General features: G+C 42.1%; 1 protein-coding gene across 1 annotated transcript; it reads left to right on the plus strand.

The window, feature by feature from the left end:
* The first annotated feature begins 1686 nt into the window (after positions 1-1686).
* On the plus strand, positions 1687-18525 carry CNGA2 (cyclic nucleotide gated channel subunit alpha 2). The gene is made up of 7 exons (XM_075260646.1): positions 1687-1802; positions 9124-9231; positions 10316-10495; positions 13461-13571; positions 14992-15098; positions 15906-16669; positions 17733-18525. The coding sequence occupies exons 1-7, from the start codon at positions 1687-1689 to the stop codon at positions 18360-18362; spliced, it is 2016 nt and encodes a 671-aa protein (XP_075116747.1). The 3' UTR covers positions 18363-18525.
* The last annotated feature ends 751 nt before the right edge of the window (positions 18526-19276 follow it).

The following is a 19276-nucleotide window of genomic DNA, read 5'->3' on the forward strand; positions in this document are numbered from 1 at the left end:
TCTTTCCTATCAGCCTTCAAACATGCCACTGTCACTCCTATACTTAAGAAACCGTCCCTCGACCCGTCCTCTCCAGCCAACTATCATCCCATCTCTCTGCTCCCGTACGCCTCAAAACTTCTTGAGCAACACATCCACTCTGAACTCTCCTCCTATCTCTCGTCCAACCTGCTCTTTGACAGACTTCAGTCAGGCTTCAGACCCCAGCACTCCACTGAAACTGCCCTAACAAAAGTCACCAATGACCTGCTAACCGCCAAAGCCAAGCACCATTACTCTGTCCTCCTCCTCCTCGACCTCTCCTCTGCCTTTGACACAGTTGACCACTCCCTCCTGTTAGAAATTTTCTCATCCCTTGGTATCTCAGACCTGGCCCTTTCCTGGATCTCCTCATACCTCACCGACCGCACATTCAATGTCTCCCACTTGCACACCACCTCCTCACCGCGCCCACTCTCTGTAGGTGTCCCCCAAGGCTCCGTCCTAGGACCTCTCCTGTTCTCCATCTACACCCTCGGCCTGGGCCAACTCATAGAATCTCATGGTTTTCAATACCACTGCTATGCCGATGACACCCAAATATACATCTCTGGACCAGACATTACCTCCCTGCTGGCCAGAGTTCCAGAAAGTTTAGCGGCTGTAGCCTCCTTCCTCTCCTCCCGCTTTCTCAAACTCAACATGGAGAAAACAGAGTTCATCATCTTCACCTCACCCCGTATGGCCCCTCCACCTGACCCATCTATCAAAGTTAACGGAACCACAATTACCCCTGTCCCACAGGCCCGATGCCTTGGGGTAACCCTGGACTCCGACCTATCCTTCAAGTCACACATTCAAACCCTCAACACTTCCTGCCGCCTCCAACTCAAAAACATCGACCGAATCTGCTCCTTCCTCACCCCTGAAACTACTAAGATGCGCATCCAGGCCCTCATAATCTCCTGCTTAGACTACTGTAACACCCTTCTCCATGGACTCCCAGCTAACACCCTCGCCCCCCTCCAGTCCACCTTAAACTGTGCTGCTCGTTTAATTCACCTCTCCCCCCGATCTTCATTGGCTGCTCCCCTCTGCCAGTCCCTCCATTGGCTACCTACAGCCCAACGAATTGAGTTCAAGCTACTAACGCTAACATACAAAGCCATCCACAACCTGTCCCCTCCATATATCTCTGACCTAATCCCCCGCTACCTGCCCACAGGTAACCTCAGATCCTCCAATGACCTCCTACTCCGCTCTGCTTTCATCCGCTCCTCACACAACTGTCTCCCATGCATCCCCCATACCCTGGAACTCCTTACCAAGACACATAAGACTGACCCCCACAATCACAGGCTTCAAGAAGGCCGTGAAGACTCCCCTATTCAGGAAGGCCTACAACCTCCAATAGCACTATCACTGCACCCCCATCTGTACAGTCTCCCCCTCTCCTTCTGTCTCTACCCCCCTTCCCTCATAGATTGTAAGCCCTCGCTTGCAGGGCCCTCTACCCCACTGTGCCAGTCGGTCATTGTTAGTATTATATCTACCTGTATATTCTGTGTACTGTATGTAAACCCTCAAATGGAATTAATGGTGCTATATAAATAAACAATAATAATAATAATAATAAGTCTTATGCTTATTCAAACAGTTGGCTATCTACAGTCCTGAAAGATTTGTTTCTAAGTGTTCCCATGGAGGATGACTGGCCAGACAAATGTTCACAAGAACTCCCCCTCTCCCAATTTACACCCACGTTCAGCCGTTAAGACACCAAGTGAAAATGAATTGGAGTCCACAGACAATTGTGGGAGTAGGTAAGTTAATAAGTAATTTGATGTCTTGTGTTGTTTAATGAACAAATACATTAGGCTCTGTTCTTTAACCACTTCCGGACCGCCCATAGACTATATACATCCGGATAGTGGTTGCTTTTTTCTGACAGGACATGCCGGTACGTCCTGTCAGAACACAGCTATTGCACGAGATCGTGCAATTGCTGAAACTGGGAGCCGGCTGTAACTTCAGCCAGAGCTCCCAGAGAGAAGACAGGGAAGGTTTATTCCCTTCCCTGCCTTTTTGATCGCTGTGTATACAGCGCTCAATGAGCTCTGTATACACGGCTATGGGTGCCGCCATGATGCGGCTGCCCTCTGACCCGGCGTTCATGTGATCCACCGAGCTCAATGTCTTGCAAGAGCTGCTGGGTCCTACAGGACCCAGATCAGCTCTGTATACTTTGTACACAGCGTGCAGGAGACTGTATTCTTCCTGCAACTGGGGCTAAATGTACCAGCCCCAGTTATAGGGGAAATCAGCCTCCAATACAAAAAAAAAAAAAAAAAGTGATCAGATGTCCCCAAAGGTCTCTTATGACCTTATGGGGACAGCATCTGAAAAAAAAATATTTAAAAAAAATTAATAAAAAAGTTTTACATTTTTTTAAAATAAAATTTAAAAAATAAGCAAAATAATACGCCAATAAAATGCCGTTATTACCTTTAATAACGGCATTTTATTATAGCCCCGTCAACACCATACAGAATAAAAATTACCATTACGGAGAGGAAAAACTATTTGATAAAGTTTTTCAGTTGCACTTTTGTGTTATTAAATTTAAAAAAAAGGAAAGTGAAAACCAGACACAATTTCACTCCTATTTTGTTTATATTTTCCCGGATATAAAAAAAAATTAAAACACATTTGAAAATAAAAACAATATAAAAATAAAGACCTACGTGTCCCCGAAAAAAGACGCAAAAATTAGCTGAATTTGACGTATGAGAAAAATGTTACAGCCCCCAAAACCGCACATACAAAATAAACCTAAAATGTGTCTGGTCCTGGACCACAAATTAGCACGGTACTGAAGTGGTTAAGGTATATGTTAATAAAAAAATATATATAGATGTAATATGCCATTGCCAATATGGTTTCACACCGTTTTTGAATTATTTACACTGATTTATTTTAAATTTGTTTTTTATTGAAAAGAAACAAAAGAGATTTTACAATATATAAAAAAAGAAAAAAAGGCAGGGTTAAAAACCAACAAGGAACTGTGCAGACAGAGTATAAACAGAAAGAAATTGCTCCACTCAATGTTCGAAATGCAAGGAATACCCATACAGAAAGAGCCTACTTATATAAGGGAAAAAAACAAAACAGAAGACAGGACATATGTAGGCTCTCCAGTCACATTTTAACTAAGTCACAAGAGAGAGATCATATAGAATCAGGAGCAGGGGGAGGGAGGAACACAGAGGAGGAGGGGGAAGGCAAGGGAATGGAAGGGGCAAGGGTAGTCAACAAGAAAAGAAAACACAATGCATGGTCAGAACAGTACACCTGGGCAAAATCCTAGTGCCACAGTGGGCACATAAAGTGTGAGGCAAAGCTAGGGAGTCGCAGTGGAACCATGCTGGAACTGAGAGGGAGAGGACGACTTCCTAGTTTCCATATAGGAGGCCCAGAGGGACCATTTGGATCGAAAGCTAAAAAAGGTATGGTTCCCATTAGCCAACATATGCTCCAAAGTAAAGGCTAGATCAACGTGGTGAATTAGCTCAGTAATGGTCAAGCAAAGCGTGGATTTCCACTGACGAGCAATCATGGACCGCACTGCCAACACTATCTGGCCCAGCACCACCTGAGTGCCTGAGGGGAAAAGACCAGTGTCCAGAAAGCAAAGAGCCAGACCGGGGGAGAGGCGTATAACAAGACCAACTATAGAAGACATAAAGTCAAATACAGCCACCCAAAAGGCTAGGACCGGAGGGCACTCCCACCATAAATGTATAAAAGACCCTACGTGACCGCATCCCCACCAACAGAGTTTTGAAAAAGAGGAGTTTATGCGCGCAAGCTGACTAGGGGTCCTATACCAATGCAACATTATCTTCAAAGCCATCTCCTAGTGTAACGCTCCCCTAGAGACACGTTTGACAAACCCACTAGCCTCATACCAGTCTGTCAGGGAGATGGGTCTGGCGAGGTCCAATTCCCAATGGAGCAGATAAAGAGGCTTAACCCGCTCAGTGGGAACAGAAAGGAAATTGTAAAACACAGAAGTCCCACCTTTAACAGGCGAGGTTCGGTTCCACAACTTCAGAGCAAGTCTGGCAAAAACTAATCTCGAGGGTTCGTGAGTTTGGAAAAGGTGGCGCAATTGTAGGAATTTAAAAAAGTCATTTTTGGGGAGGTTGAACTCTTCCTGTAACATAGAGAATGATTTAAGCCCCTCCTCAGAAAACAAATGAGCAATTTTATAGAGGCCTCTAGACACCCAACCACGAAGTCTCAATTGGGGATGAAAAGCGGTCACGTACAATAGTGGCAATTTGGACAATGGAGCCAGATCATCCCTAGAGGTATTGGACAAGAAATAACGCCATGCATTCATAGAGGCCCTAATTCTTAACAAGGTGGGATGTACTGTGGTGGGGCCCAGGTCTTTAGGGCGTAAAATAATCAATAGCGGGGCGTCCAACAAACTCTCCTCCATCTCAGCCCAACGCCACTTAGAAGTCTCATCCCATCCAGCCTTAAGTTGTTCAAGCACAGACGCCATGTAGTAGTTCCTGACGTCCGGGACACCCGCACCTCCACTAGTCCAAGGTCTGGACATTACTTTAAAGCGGACCCTAGACTTCTTACCTTCCCATATGAAATCAGAAAGTATCTTCTGAAGTTTAGGGAAGTATGAGTCAGAAATAGGGATAGCTACAGTATGAAATATATATAAAATCAGGGGTAACGCCATCATTTTAAAAAAGGCAATTCTGCTCGCCCAGGATAACATTGGTTGAGAGAAGGCAGTTAAAAGGGAGGAAACCCTAGTCAGGAGAAGAACATAGTTTGCAGCATACAAATCGGAACTCGGGGCTGTCAGGGAGATGCCAAGGTAGGTTATACGAGAGTCATTCCATTGATAGGGAAATCTGAGACTAAGGTCCCGTTTCAGAGGGGGCGAGATAACAATAGGTAAGATCTGGAATTTGGAAGGATTAACTTTATAGTAGGAGACCCTACCAAAACTTTCAAGAGCAGCAGTAGCTGCGCTCAGGGAAGAACTAGGGGAAGTCAAAGCCAGGATAACGTCGTAAGCGTATAGACTAATTTTGTGTTGCTGACGACCCACAGTAATACATCCAATATTCCCGTCCATTCGAATGGACTCGGCCAGGGGTTCCATCACTAAAGCAAATATAATGGGAGGCAAACCTGATCAGGTGGGATTTGTGTTTGGCAGACAGGCCCCGGATGGCACACGGAGGTTTATAGACCTCATCCAGAAAGCTGAAAAAGATGGAGCCCCTTCGTTACTTTTGGCATGGATGCCGAAAACGCTTTCGACAGGGTCCACTGGAATTACCTCGACAGCCTCCTGGATAAATTTGGAGTGGGCCCTGTCTTTATGTCTGCTATATTAGCTCTTTACTCACATCCTTCGGCCCGTGTGCTTTCCTCGGGCTTCCTGTCCGATACCTTTCAGATCTCGAATGGAAGCCCTGACGGGAATAAGAGGAGTATGAGACTGAGAAGAAACTGTAGTCTCTCTCAGTGCCATGCTGACACCGCCAAACATCATATAGGCCCTGATCAATCAAAGAGGGGGTCAGGATTGGGGAGCGCCTCTTGAGATTAGAGGAGTCTAGGGAATTATCCAATAAACAATTAAAATCACCAACAATGATTAACATGCCAGTGGCGAAAGATCGAATCCTAGCAAGCACTGACTTCCAATATTGTGTCTGAGAGTGGTTGGGAAGGTATACATTAAACAAGGAATATTTAATATTATTAATTAGGCAATTAAGGCCTATATACCGACCTTTAGGGTCAGTTAAAACCGATTCAAGCGAGAAGGCTAATGAGTCTCGCACAGCAATAAGAACTCCCTTCCGCTTGGCATCACAAGAGGCCTGGTAAATATGTGGAAAAGAGGGATTAGAAAACTTAGGGCTCTTGCCGGCATGGAAATGAGTTTCTTGGAGAAAGAGTACATCGCAATGGAGGCGACGGGCCTCTCTCCAAACAGAGCTCCTTTTATAAGGGCTATTCAGGCCTCTAACGTTTAGAGATGATATACGAAGAACCATTATATAGATTCAGAGGTATGCAGTTGTAGGAGACCCAGGTGACTGTATAAAAAGACATAAATGAGCTATGCATAAAGAAATACACAGACCAAACAATGTACCAGGTGAAAATCAAGAACAGAACATGCAAACAAAACAGCATAGTGTCAAAAAGCACCGTATATCTAAATTCACGTAACTGGGGGGGGGCGGGGGGAGGTCAGAAATACTCAGTAAGAGTGTATATCAAAAAGGCATACAGGTTTCCCTGAAATAACAGCAGGGACATAAATTGCAAGGAACAACTGATCAGCATGTCAAAGTAGATAGGGGAGTCATTTAGAACCGCCCACCACAGACCATTCTTTGGAAACATGTGGAAATCGGGCCGTAGTCTCTGTAGCAGTAGAAAGAGGGTCATCAGAAACCAGTTTCCATTTACATAAGAGGGAAATTCCTGCTTCCATGTCAGGGACAGAGTGGAACACCCCATTACAGGGTATTAGCAGTTTAGTAGGAAAGCCCCAGCGGTATCGCATGCCCCGTTCCCTGAGGATCCTAGTAATGGGCATCAAATCACGTCTCGCCTGCATTGTGGTTGCAAAGGGAGCAGGAAGAGTACCACATTTCCTGGTTTCTGCAAGGATCGAATCTTTAATGTGGTAGAAATGGACCCGGGTCAAGACATCTCTCGGGACATCTGCTGGAGCGGAATTCGCCTTCAGGATACGATGGGCCCTGTCTAGGGTGAGATCTATCTCCGAAAGATGTGGCAGGATTTTCTTAAATAGACGCTTGATATAGACCGGTAAATCCTCGAACACAACATCCTCGGGAACACCACGGATCTTGATATTATTACGCCTGGACCGATCCTCAGCATCTGCAGCCTTAAGTTTAAGCCAGAGGACTTCAGCCTCGAGGGTAGTATGGGCATCGACCAGCTCATTATGAGCTGTAGAAAACTCCTCCATCTTATTTTCAAGGTGGTCAGTCCGATCCCCAAGAGCATCAATGTCATGTAGCAGCTTGCCCACCAGGGAAGAGACATTTTTGTTAATACCTGCCTGCAGGAGAACCAGCATCTCCTTCAAGGTATCACACGTAACAGGGTCTGAGGATGGAAAATCAGAGATATCTGAGTGTTCAAGGGCAGTGGTACTCCCGGGGGTGGGTAAAACATTAGGATTATTACTCTTACACGCTGGTCACTTACCAGATGGGAACCCCTGAGGGGAAGCATCCAAGCCTCTTTTGCCGCTGTCTGCCGGCGGGCAAGGTCGATCAACAGAAAGAGTATCCATCTAAGCCAGAGGATCTGCCGAATCAGACAGTAGGGGAGATTTCACTGGGGAGAGGGGAACCCCTGACTGGGGAGATGGTTGCTTTAATGTGTTACTTGAAAAAAAGTCTGAAAGTTTTCTAGGAACTTTGGAGGAGGAGGATTTCTTCCTAGTCATCACAACGAACAACAGAAAGCTTTGAAGACACTGCACAGGATGATGAGGCAGGGAAGCAAAGGAATGCAATAAACACGAGACTGCAGTGGAAAACAGTAGATCAAATATTGACGGACTCCGGCCTGGTCATAGGGGCAGTATAGTAAAGCGCCCTACAATCAGCTGTGGGCTGCCATAGGCGACACTGTTGGTGATTTATTCAATCATCGCCAAAGGACAGGGGCGGTTATACAGGGCCATGCAGAGGGATCCACCAGCATAAACACAAAGAGAGACACAGATCTACGGGGACCCAATGTGAGGAGCCCACCCCTGATTGTGGAGTAGGGGCTCAGCACTCACAAAAGGCTCACCCAGCAGGAGCAAGATTAGGCTGTAACATTTTTCAGATTTGAGTTATTCAACTAATTTCTGCGTCTTTTTTCGGTGACACATAGTGCTTTATTTTTATGTTGTTTTTATTTTTGCATGTGTTTTAATTTTTTTTGCATCCGGGATAATATAAACAAAAGAGGAGGGAAACGTGTCCGTTTATCACTTTTCTTTTCTTTCTTTTTTTTTCTTTCTTAGCACAAAGTGCTACTAATAAACTTTAGTTTTTCCTCTCCGTTACAGTAATTTTTATTTTTTATGGTGTCCTTGGGGGTGGGGCTAGAACCTTTAATACTGTAAGGGCATTTTATTGAAATATTATTTTATGTATTTTTTAAAATGATTTAATCTAATCTTTTTTTAACTTTTCTATTCATTTTTTATTTTTTTTTAGATTGTGTCCCCATATGTAAGGTCATAATAGACCTTTGAGGACATCTGATGTTTTTTTTTTTTTTTTTGTTAGTTTGTTTCCTCTGTAACTGAGGCTGGTACATTTAGCCCAGTTGCAGGAGGAATACAGCCTCGTGCCTGTTCTATAGAGCTGATCTGGGTCCTGTAGGACCCAGCAGCTCTAACACAGGCTGATTCCGGCAGATCACGTGACCACCGGGTCAGAGGGCAGCCACATCATGGCGGTGCCCATAGTGATGTATAGAGTGCTCATTGAGTATTGTATACACAGTGATTGAGAAGGCAGGGAAGATATTAAACCTTCCTTGCCATTTCAGTACCTGCACGATTTTGTGCAGCTGCTGAAATCTGCTTGGATATACTAGTACGTCCTTACAGAACAAGGCAACCACCTTCCGGATGTATAAACCCAATGAGTGGTCAGTATGCAAATCAGTCTGCAAGTGCAAAGGGACCGGGTCTGAATTGCCTGCAGGCAGCTGTAATGGCTCTGACTCTCCAGAAGTATTGCCTAATGCCACCCATTTAGCTGTGATTGATATTTCCAGCCTTTGCTTACATTATGGCTATATGGGTCTATTCTCAATGCACTTGCAGGCTCACTTGCATATCCATAAAAAGCTTATTATCTTTGCACTTCTTCATCAGTTTTTGGCCACAAAGAGGTTTTTGCTTCTATTACAGACCCCGTGACACCACTATTATTGGTATGAAATGCATTTTGGACCTAATAGACTTAATTTTAAAAATATATATATTTTTAAAAATTATTCAGACACAAATAACCTTACATTCGTATCTCATTTCAAAAGGGCTGTGTCTGTGTGCGATGACACCTCCTCAGAGCTACAAAGAGTCATTTCCCAAGACAATGATGTTGTATCGCGGGCATCTTTCAGAGGAAGAGGTGCATTGTCCAGGTAAGATAAATAATATGTGGACACTAATTTGCCTATTGAAACTGTCTATGGGTCCAATCTCACACAGGCCCACAGGTATATAAGTAAATCCTTCGATGGGCACCTGAGGCAGGTGAACCACCAGCTCACCCTGGCATGGCACAGTACACTCATTGTACTTCATATATACTCATTGTACAGCATCTCAACAAGGCTATATATCAGTATAAATTAAATTATATTAAATTAAATTAAGTAAATTATTAAATGAATTACCCAGTTTATTTTTTATACTGTAACCACATTGGAGGCTGAGATGACATAGACATGACATAGGTATAAGGGACCTAGTTCAAGGCAAGTGACAGTCAACAATCTATTAACAAGATCCCAAGACAGAAACAATCAGGGGCTAGGGCTAGGCAGCAAACTATTACTAAAAAAAACTTCTGTTCGTGATATTTTTAGTAATTTGTGAATGAGTGTCAATTAACATTTCCATGTAGCTGTATATGCAAAGCCTAGAATGAATGTTGTTGGTGGGCGCTAGGCACTCCAGTTCAACACTGATTTTAGGTGACCAAAATGGAAGGAAGCAAATGTTTTTCTGTCATTGGCTAAAATTGTCCATCAAAGAATAAAATGCATTAATACTATGCAATACTATTTAAATTTTTAATTTTTTTAACTTTTCTATTAAGTTTTGTTTTAAAAAAAATTCACATTGTGTCCCCATAAGGTCCTAATAGAGGGAGGCTGATTTCCCCTGTAAGTGGGGCTGGAACATTTAGCCCCAGTTGCAGGAGGAATACAGCCTCCTGCCCGTTCTATAGAGCTAAGTGGGAAATTGAAGTGTGAATTGTTTTTTCAAGTAGTCAACTGAAACCACATTAACCAGTTACTTTCATTCAGAAGATTATTTCACATTCTGGGTTTGGTTGGTAAGTGAATTCACTATGGATTCAGTTTCTCACAGTACTGGATACATACAGTAAGTTTTTTGTACTAATATGGCTTAGTTTGTTTTTATTTTCATTAATAAAATTTTAGCATGCTTACATGTTAGAGGATTTCCACAACTGAACACTCTGTTACTCATTCACAGGATAGTGCGTTTAGTAGTAGTCCTACGAGAATGGGCCCACAGGAGCCTACGTGATCAAGAACAAAGACCTGACTCCTTTCTGGACCGATTCAGAGGACCTGAAGTACAAAACACAGAAGGTAACGCAGGAAAAGAGAAACAAGATCCAGGCACAAAGACTCAAAACAAGCCGACTCATCGGTAAGTTAAATTGGAAGTCCATCTCTTACAATAAATATGCCAATAACCTCATGAAAATGGAAGCCTTGACATCATCTATTTTAGGGTGCTGCCACATAATGTTCCAGGCTGAAGCATAGGTGCACCACTGAGTGGGGTTATTGGTGCTTTCATTTTTAAAGGGAGTCTATTGTTTGAAAAACTCATTTTCAACTAAAGGCACATTGTAATAGCCTTTAAAAATTCGGTATTCAGAATTGTGTAGCAGACCACCACAAAATGGCCGCTCGGACATGCGCTGTCGACTCTGCCCGAACCCACAGTGGCAGAGGAGATTGCACATGTGCAAGATTTTAGATAGGTACAGTGTGGCATCAGAGGCCTGAGCAAGGCACATGTTCCGGAGAAGAGGGGGAGGAGACGGAGCACAAGCATGAAAGGGGGCAGTGGATAGGTATGAGGCAAGGGATGCTCTAAACGCTGGGGAGGGGCGCTTCCGGTGCTCTGTGATCCCATTAGCATTCCATAAGAAACCAAATTTTGAAGAAATGGTGAGGAGAATCAAAAGAGTAAGAATAGAATACCCTTTCTATTCTAAAAGGAAAGGAAAGCTGCTACTCCTAACTCTTTCCTTCTATCCACTCCTGGTTTTGGATTAAAAATTGCATGCTACAACTGTTATAACTATTGAAACCCAGCCTTATACTCATTATAACATAATAGTCAAATTTTGTAGGATTCTCTCCTTCCCAGATATAAAATCATAGACTTTACGGGGTGGTTTCAGCAAATAAATGAGATTGTTTGCATAATGAAACATACAAATTTCCAATATACTTTCTGCATCAATTACTCCCTGTTTTCTAGATCTCTGCTTGCTCTCAATCATTGTTTACATCAAGGAGTCATGTGATATACAGTCCATGGTCATGTGATGGACACACAGATGAATGACTCATTTCACGACAGATGTATGGTTACTGTGATGTGATTGTAACAAGCTGTGCACCTGTGTGTCCATCACATGACCATGGACTGTACATCACAAGACCATATCCCTTAGGGTCCCAGAGTTTTTTAGTGAGGATTTTGGTGCTGAATCAATGTCAGAATCCAGGTGGAAAAAACTCCTCCCCATAGAGTTCTATGGATTCCGCTAGCGGAAAAAAATGCTTCCTTCAGGCAGATTCCACCTGCAAAAACCAACGCAGTCAATAGGAGGCGGAAAATCTACATGGAATTGGCAAAAACCACTAGCGTTTTTTTCAAGGTCCATGCACTGTGCTGGAGGAAAAAAACATTTCCTAATTCCTGAAGAGGATTTTTTCCTTGGCAAAAAACTCCGTATGAATGGACCCTTAGAAGTAACCAATGAATGACAGGAAGCAGAGAGCTAGAAAACTGTGAGGAATTTATACAGAAAGTATATTGGAACATTGTACAACTTTTCATTACATAAGAATGACATTAATTTTCTGAAACTGACAGCCCCTTTAAGGTTAAGGTCCCAAGTTGCAGAAAAGCTGCTTTTTTTAAAATCTAAAAGTGTCCACAAAAGGAATGGGAAATAGAAAGGGAACAGTTATACTTCTCCCATCTGCTCAATCCACACCTGGTTTTGACATAAAAAAAAACCTAGCAAAATCTAGAACATAAAACGCAGCTGTTCCGCAATGTGGGGCCTCAGTCTAAAATTAATTCTAGTTCAATGGAATGAAAAATCTGTACTGTGCATCTTTGTATTTTTGGGTAGCGTTAACACTAATGTTATTACAGTACACTGCTTTCATCTATCATAGGATGGAGCCTCTTTCTGCATCATCCCCACTGATTATAATGCAGAAACTATCACAGATACTTTCTTTCATCATGTTTGTAATAAGGAAAAACTCCTGCATTCGCATATTTATCTTCCATCATAAATGTAAAAAACATGATGGAAGAAAACTTTTGTCATGTTTCTTACATGGGGTGAATGCAGACAGACACCAGAGGGGCTCCATTAAATAACTAGTGTGCACCGACCCTTATTAGGCCCTATTCAAATCTGCGTTTGGGTTTCCGTTCAAGGAGTCCGCTTGGGGACTCCTCAGAATGGAAACCTATATACATAAAAAAGCAGTTACCTAAGGAAACCCGCAGACCCGAAATACTACAATGAGGTCCGTGTAGTGTCCGCTAGGAACCTGTGAAGAGAAAAGAGCTGCTTGCAGGACTTTTCTCTCTGCCTGTTTCGTGCAGAAACCATATGTGCTCCATTATGGGGTCCACGGGTTTCCTTAGGTAACAGCTTTTTTATGCGTATAGCTTCCATTGGGAGTCCCCAAGCGGACTCCCCAAATGGAAACCCAAACGCAGCTTAGAATGCGTATGAATTCACATAACCATACAATTAGAGAACGAAGAATGGACCTTACCGTGTCAAAACATTTCTGCAATGAGGATCAGAATATCACCAATCAAATGAAAATTTTGGTTTTAAGGGTGAATTTTAAATCAAGGAAAGAGCGACAGATTCATGAGTATAAACATATGACCCTGCTTAAAATACTGGAGAAGGGGTTAAATCTGTCACTTGGGTTTATGGAATTTTACAGAAATCTCTGACCTGAGACCCTGAGAACGGATAAGAACCTGGAATTGTTTACATTGTTTCTACCAATTACTAATAACCCTCTACCCCCCTTCCTCCTAGAATTCTATCCCTATGTGTCCTTTTGTACATAAATATACATCCTTCAGAAATGTTGTTTAAATTTACTTGAGAAAGGAGCCGAGAGTTCCGAAACGTTGTAATCTGTCATCATTATTAGTTAGCCATTAAAAAGGCATCAACTACTGAAGACTATCAAGTTTTTTTTTTTTGTTTTTTTTTTTTATAATAGAGTTCTAGTAAATATTTACAGCAACAATGTTGCAAAATTTTCCAATTATGTCACTGTATAATTTCTTGTATAACAGATATTATTTTTCTTTGTACAACCAGTTTGAAGCTATCTGAAAGGCTTGTAGTTGACCCTGCTGGAAAATGGTACTACCGTTGGCTTCTTGTAATTACATTACCTGTGCTGTATAACTGGTTTTTATTAGTGGTCAGGTAAGTCTATTTTAGAACCTCTTTAATGCAGAGGTATCTTAAATTGCTAGGCTAGAGCTACACGATGAACAAAGATCTCCTAGTTATCCTTTCAGTAAGTTAGTGAATTGAGGTGCATTGTGGCCCCAAGATTGTGGTGTCTGCAACTTCAAAGATAATACTGTGTTTACTGCAAGAACATTGTCTGTTCTGGTAGGGTGCAAATGTTCTTCAACCGTATGTTATGTAATATACGTATATGTATATATGGGAAATCCCCTTTAATAAACTTATATTAAGCTATAAACATGCAATGATTTCACTGCTAATATTATATCCTAATTAAATTACATCTGGGGTGGACATAAAGCCTGTGCAACATGTACAGCTGCACAGGGGCTCATAAGAGAGGGGGCCCAACTACACTATAGTACTTATAGTGCTTAAAGGGGTTTTTCCAAGTCGCCTGTTCACCAACTTGCAGGCTGTATGCTCTGTTCACTTCCTGGTTTTCTCTGTAAATTGGTGGGCGGGGTTTCACTTGCTCTGCTTAGATCTCTTCATAGTAGTACATGTTTGCAGTCAGTAATGAGGGATGGTTGTAAATAAAGTAGCACAGTATCACTGGAAGATGCACAATATGAAGCTGATGTAGCAGAGCTGGATTTGATAGGTGATAAGAATCCCAAATTTACATGCTACAGGACCAAGAGTCAGCTTGCAATAAACTAAGTTTTAGGTGTGTGTTTACATACAGAGGTAACAGACTCCCTGCCTCAGCCCTTATCAGCAAAATTCAATTTGCCGACCTGATAACTGGAAGAGGGAGATAAAGAGCTCAGAAATACAAGCTGCACCAAGCACTCAGCTCCCCCTCCCCTCCTAAGAGCAGGGAGCTACGTCACTTGTCCTGGGCAGAAAGATTAGATCATTCCCAGGTCTGTGGTTATGGAAACACATTGTAAACAATGAAGTGAATAATCTCAGATAGCAGCCAAACAAAGCAGTTTTGCTGAAGCAATGTATTTAGGAAAAGTCTTAAATCCACATAAGCTAGCAGTATAGATAGGATCCTTGAGATGGGACAACCCCTTTAAGGTAATAACTTGCAGCAGGGCCCTAACCAGAGTATTGTAGCATTGGCCCTGTCAAGTGGATAGGAAACACTGCAATGCTCAGAACAGTTGCTATGAAAACTACAGCATTCTGACTATGGTACTAGCACAGGAAGAAAACAATAAGGAATGCCAGAGCACTCGTGGTGTGACCGCTTCAAAATAGATGAGGATATGCCATTTATTTTAATAAACTGCATAACCCCGTTAAGTCAGAGGATGAGGTTTGGGGAGCCCATAATCTTTCCACAATATCCTTTTGCTACAATCTTTTGCTTTCTGTGAAGGTGGAATCTTTTTGCATTAATCCCTTTTCTTTATTGTAGGGCATGCTTTAATGACCTTCAAACCAGCTACATTCTAGTGTGGCTCACACTAGATTATGTCTCTGACTTCATATACATCATTGACATAATTATTCGATTTCGAACAGGTAATTCATGTTTTTAATATTTTTTTCACTGACATTTAAAGGACCAATTTCAGGCTGGGAACCACATAGTGTAAATGCTGCAGCAAAAACCGCAGTGTTTTACAGTATCTGAAAAGTGGATGGAAATCTGGCTAATCCCACCCACACACTGCAGAAAAATATCCGCAGGCGACATGTTGCAATTTCAAAAATAGTTGTGTTTTTGTAAATCACAGCATGCCAATTATACTTATGGGAAATCTGGAGTTTTCTGTATAGGTATAGTTGAAGCAGAAAGTCTGTAGAGGAAAACTCTGCAGACTTTCTGTAAAAAGCACAGTGGGAAAAACTGCAATGAGTTTTTTTCCACCACAGCGCTTTTTGGTTGCAGCTCGCAACTAGGGGTCTTAGCGTTACAATGGAAAAATGTAATACTCAAATACATGCAGAACAGAAAAGCTAGGTTGTATTCCCCATTATCACAAACATACAGTAATTGATCAGACAAAGATGAACAGGGAATGTGAGAATGGTGGGAATATAGTGTAAAGTCTTAAGAGTCAAAATAAAAAGTTAAAAATAAAGCAAGTAATGGGATAGCTACTTGAAATATTGATGAATCAGGACAATTCAAGGCCCTATAGTAGTCCAAATCATGAGGGAGCAGAGATTGACAAAGGTGAGGAAAAATAAAGAAAGGGGGCATCAGTCCAGTTCATTTATAAATGTTCTTCTCTAAATTGTTTCACTAACATATGAAAATGAATCAAATGAACAGCAACAAAATTATAATAAACTTACTCTGCACCCTCTTTCTCCTGTTTTTAGGATTCTTAGAGCAAGGACTACTGGTCCGAGATCCCAAGATGCTAAGTGACAGTTACATCCGAACCTTGCAGTTTAAATTAGATGTAATCTCTATACTTCCCTCCGACTTGGGTTACCTTGGACTGGGGATTCATCGCCCAGAGCTTCGCTTTAACCGACTACTGCATTTCCCACGCATGTTTGAATGTTTTGACCAGACTGAGACTCGAACTAGTTATCCGAACATCTTTAGAATATTCAATTTAGTGTTATACATTCTACTTATTATCCATTGGAATGCTTGTATTTATTATGCAATATCTAAAGCAATTGGTTTTGGCGAGGACACATGGGTTTACCCCAATGTTACTGATCCTGCCTATGGTTATCTTACACGTGAATATGTCTACTGCTTATACTGGTCTACTTTAACACTCACTACAATTGGAGAAACCCCTCCCCCAGTCACAGACACAGAGTACCTCTTTGTTATCTTTGATTTTCTAGTTGGTGTTTTGATCTTTGCTACTATTGTTGGAAATGTAGGTTCCATGATCTCTAACATGAATGCAACACGGGCTGAATTCCAGGCTAAAATAGATGCTATCAAACACTATATGCAATTTAGAAAGGTGAGCAAAGATTTGGAGGCGAAAGTTATTCAGTGGTTTGACTACCTTTGGACCAACAAAAAGACAGTGGATGAAAGAGAAGTGCTAAAAAATCTGCCTGATAAACTCAGAGCTGAAATCGCCATAAATGTTCATCTGGAGACACTAAAGAAGGTAGGTTGCTGCTAAAAATTTACCTAAATTATCCATTGCGATGGATATGCATGATGTTTAGGGTTGAGCCGATCTTGACTTTTCAGGATCGATTTTAAAATCGGATTCCGATCACTTTTCATTCGAACCCGATCTCGATCCCAATTCCTATCCCAATGCAAGTCAATGGGATTTTTTTATTAATCGATCGGAGATCGGATCGGATTTTAAAAGCAATCCTATTCACTATACAGCATGGAATCTAACAATTGAACGCTTTAATTGTTAGAATCCACGCTGTGTAGTGAATCACTAAGTAGCCAGAGGAATTTTTTTTAACCCTCTGGCTACTTAGTCCCCCCTGGTGGTGTCCACTTATCTGCAGAGATGGCTGCTTTGGTGCCCGGTGTTCTTCAACGCCTCGCTGCCGCTCCACGCTGCTCTTCTCGCCTCGCTGCCCCCTGCCTCCGAGATTAGGAGAGTGTGGGCGGGTTAGGAGAGTGTGGGTGGGTACTGGGAGGGGAGACATCACGTCTCCCCGCCTTGTACCCGCCCACACTCTCCTAAGTCACAAGTTCCACCTTCCTAGCTCTTTAAACACTACCCTGGGAGGCGGTGGCAGAAAAGCAAGAAGAGCAGAGTGGAGCGGCAGCGAGGTGAAGAAGAAGGAGAACACTGGCACTGGAGCAGCCATCTCTGGAGGTAAGTAGCTACTAGAGGTGTTAGTTTAGTCTCCCATTAGAATGAATGGAGGGAGCCGGCGCGCATAGGCTGTGTGCCGGCTGCTTCCATTCATTCCTATGGAACCGCAGCGGAGCCTTCACACTGAGTATACACTCCACTCAGAATGAGTGGAGCGTATACTCAGTGTGAAGGCTAAGCAAAGCATTGTGGGAAATAGTACCGATCTCGATCCCACCTAAAAAGATTGTGTTTGGAATTCCGATCGCGATCGTGAAATTTTCTCCATCGCCGATCGAAATCGCTAGGCTTTTGTACATAACACATTATAATACTGTTTAGTTTGTATATTATCTTTAATTTCTTTCTCATCTCTGAACCATACATTGTGATTCTTTTTTAGGTACGCATCTTTCAAAATTGTGAGGCTGGCCTCTTAGTAGAGTTGGTTCTTAAACTACGCCCTCAGGTTTTCAGTCCAGGAGATTACATCTGTCGTAAAGGGGATATTGGTAGAGAGATGTACATCATCAAGGAAGGAAAACTAGCTGTTGTTGGGGAAGATGGAATCACTCAATACGCTATTCTAACTTCAGGGAGTTGTTTTGGTGAGATTAGTATTCTGAATATTGAGGGGAGCAAAATGGGTAACCGTCGGACAGCCAACATTCGTAGCCTCGGTTACTCTGACCTTTTCTGCCTTTCAAAGGATGATCTGATGGAGGCATTGGTAGAATATCCAGATGCTAAGAATATTCTTGAAGAGAGGGGAAGAGAAATCCTTGTAAAAGAGGGTCTACTTGATGAAACAAAAGAGAAAAATGCAATGAAAGGTAAATCAGCAGAAGAGAAACTAGAACTTCTAGAGTCCAACTTGGATTTGCTGCACACTCGATTTGCCCGTTTGCTCCGAGAATACAGTGATGCACAGCAGACCCTCAAGCAAAGGGTCACTCTTTTAGAAGGAAGATTAAAAGACCTTCAGGGTGGTGAGATCTCCTCAGATGACATGGAAGGAAAGACTGATCACTAAAATAAATTTAACATGGATATATCGTATGAGCTGCTCTGAGATTTTACTCGTCTAACCAAGACATTACAGTTCAGTTGTCAATTTGAACTAGCATTACTTTTACATTTCTCCGACTTTTTCCACACTTGCAGGTTTTGGTGCAGCTCCTGCTTCCTAGTAGATAGCTAATGATGTCCAGAGGGATTTCAGCATCAAACACATTACTAATTACCTCGTGGTTTCAGCATATGGCTGTTTTACATGTACTTCATCTCTTGGGGACTTGCTAAGCAACCAAGAAAAACTTATCCTGTCAATAAGGAACAGCAGCAAAAAGTAATAAACTCTGCTTACACAAACACGGCATTGCTGATAGACATCTACTCTATTTATTGCTACAATCCGAGAACTTTGCTAAGTAGAAGCAAAAAATGAAAAATTTGTGCTTTACAGAACTCACCATATTGAAGATGCCAGGGTGTGGTGGGAAGCTAAGATCAAATTATTAGTGGACATGGCCACAGTAACAGAATAATGATCTCCACAATGCTTTTGTAGGGAAAATAAGCAGATACCTGTGGAAAATAGGTATCTGTGGGGGTGGGGGTGGGGGCGCTATTATGTATTAATTACAATAAACATAGTTAACATTTTTTCCACTTGTTTATTTTCCCATACCCTGGCTGAACTTTTGAACAGTACTAATACATTTTAAATAATATAGTTTATTTATATAGCTCCAACATATTCCGCAGCACTGTACAATTTGTAGGGATCAAATACAGACGAGATATATTACATAGCAATAGTCATTTCACACAATGGGACCGAGGGCCCTACGTTGCAAGAGCTTACAATTATGTTATATATTGTAGAGAATTGAATAATAAAATGAATGAGAGCCAAGCTGTAACAGCGTGGTTCGGCCACTGCAC

Source organism: Leptodactylus fuscus, chromosome 11, assembly GCF_031893055.1.
Source record: "Leptodactylus fuscus isolate aLepFus1 chromosome 11, aLepFus1.hap2, whole genome shotgun sequence".
Classification (NCBI taxonomy): Eukaryota; Metazoa; Chordata; class Amphibia; order Anura; family Leptodactylidae; genus Leptodactylus; species Leptodactylus fuscus.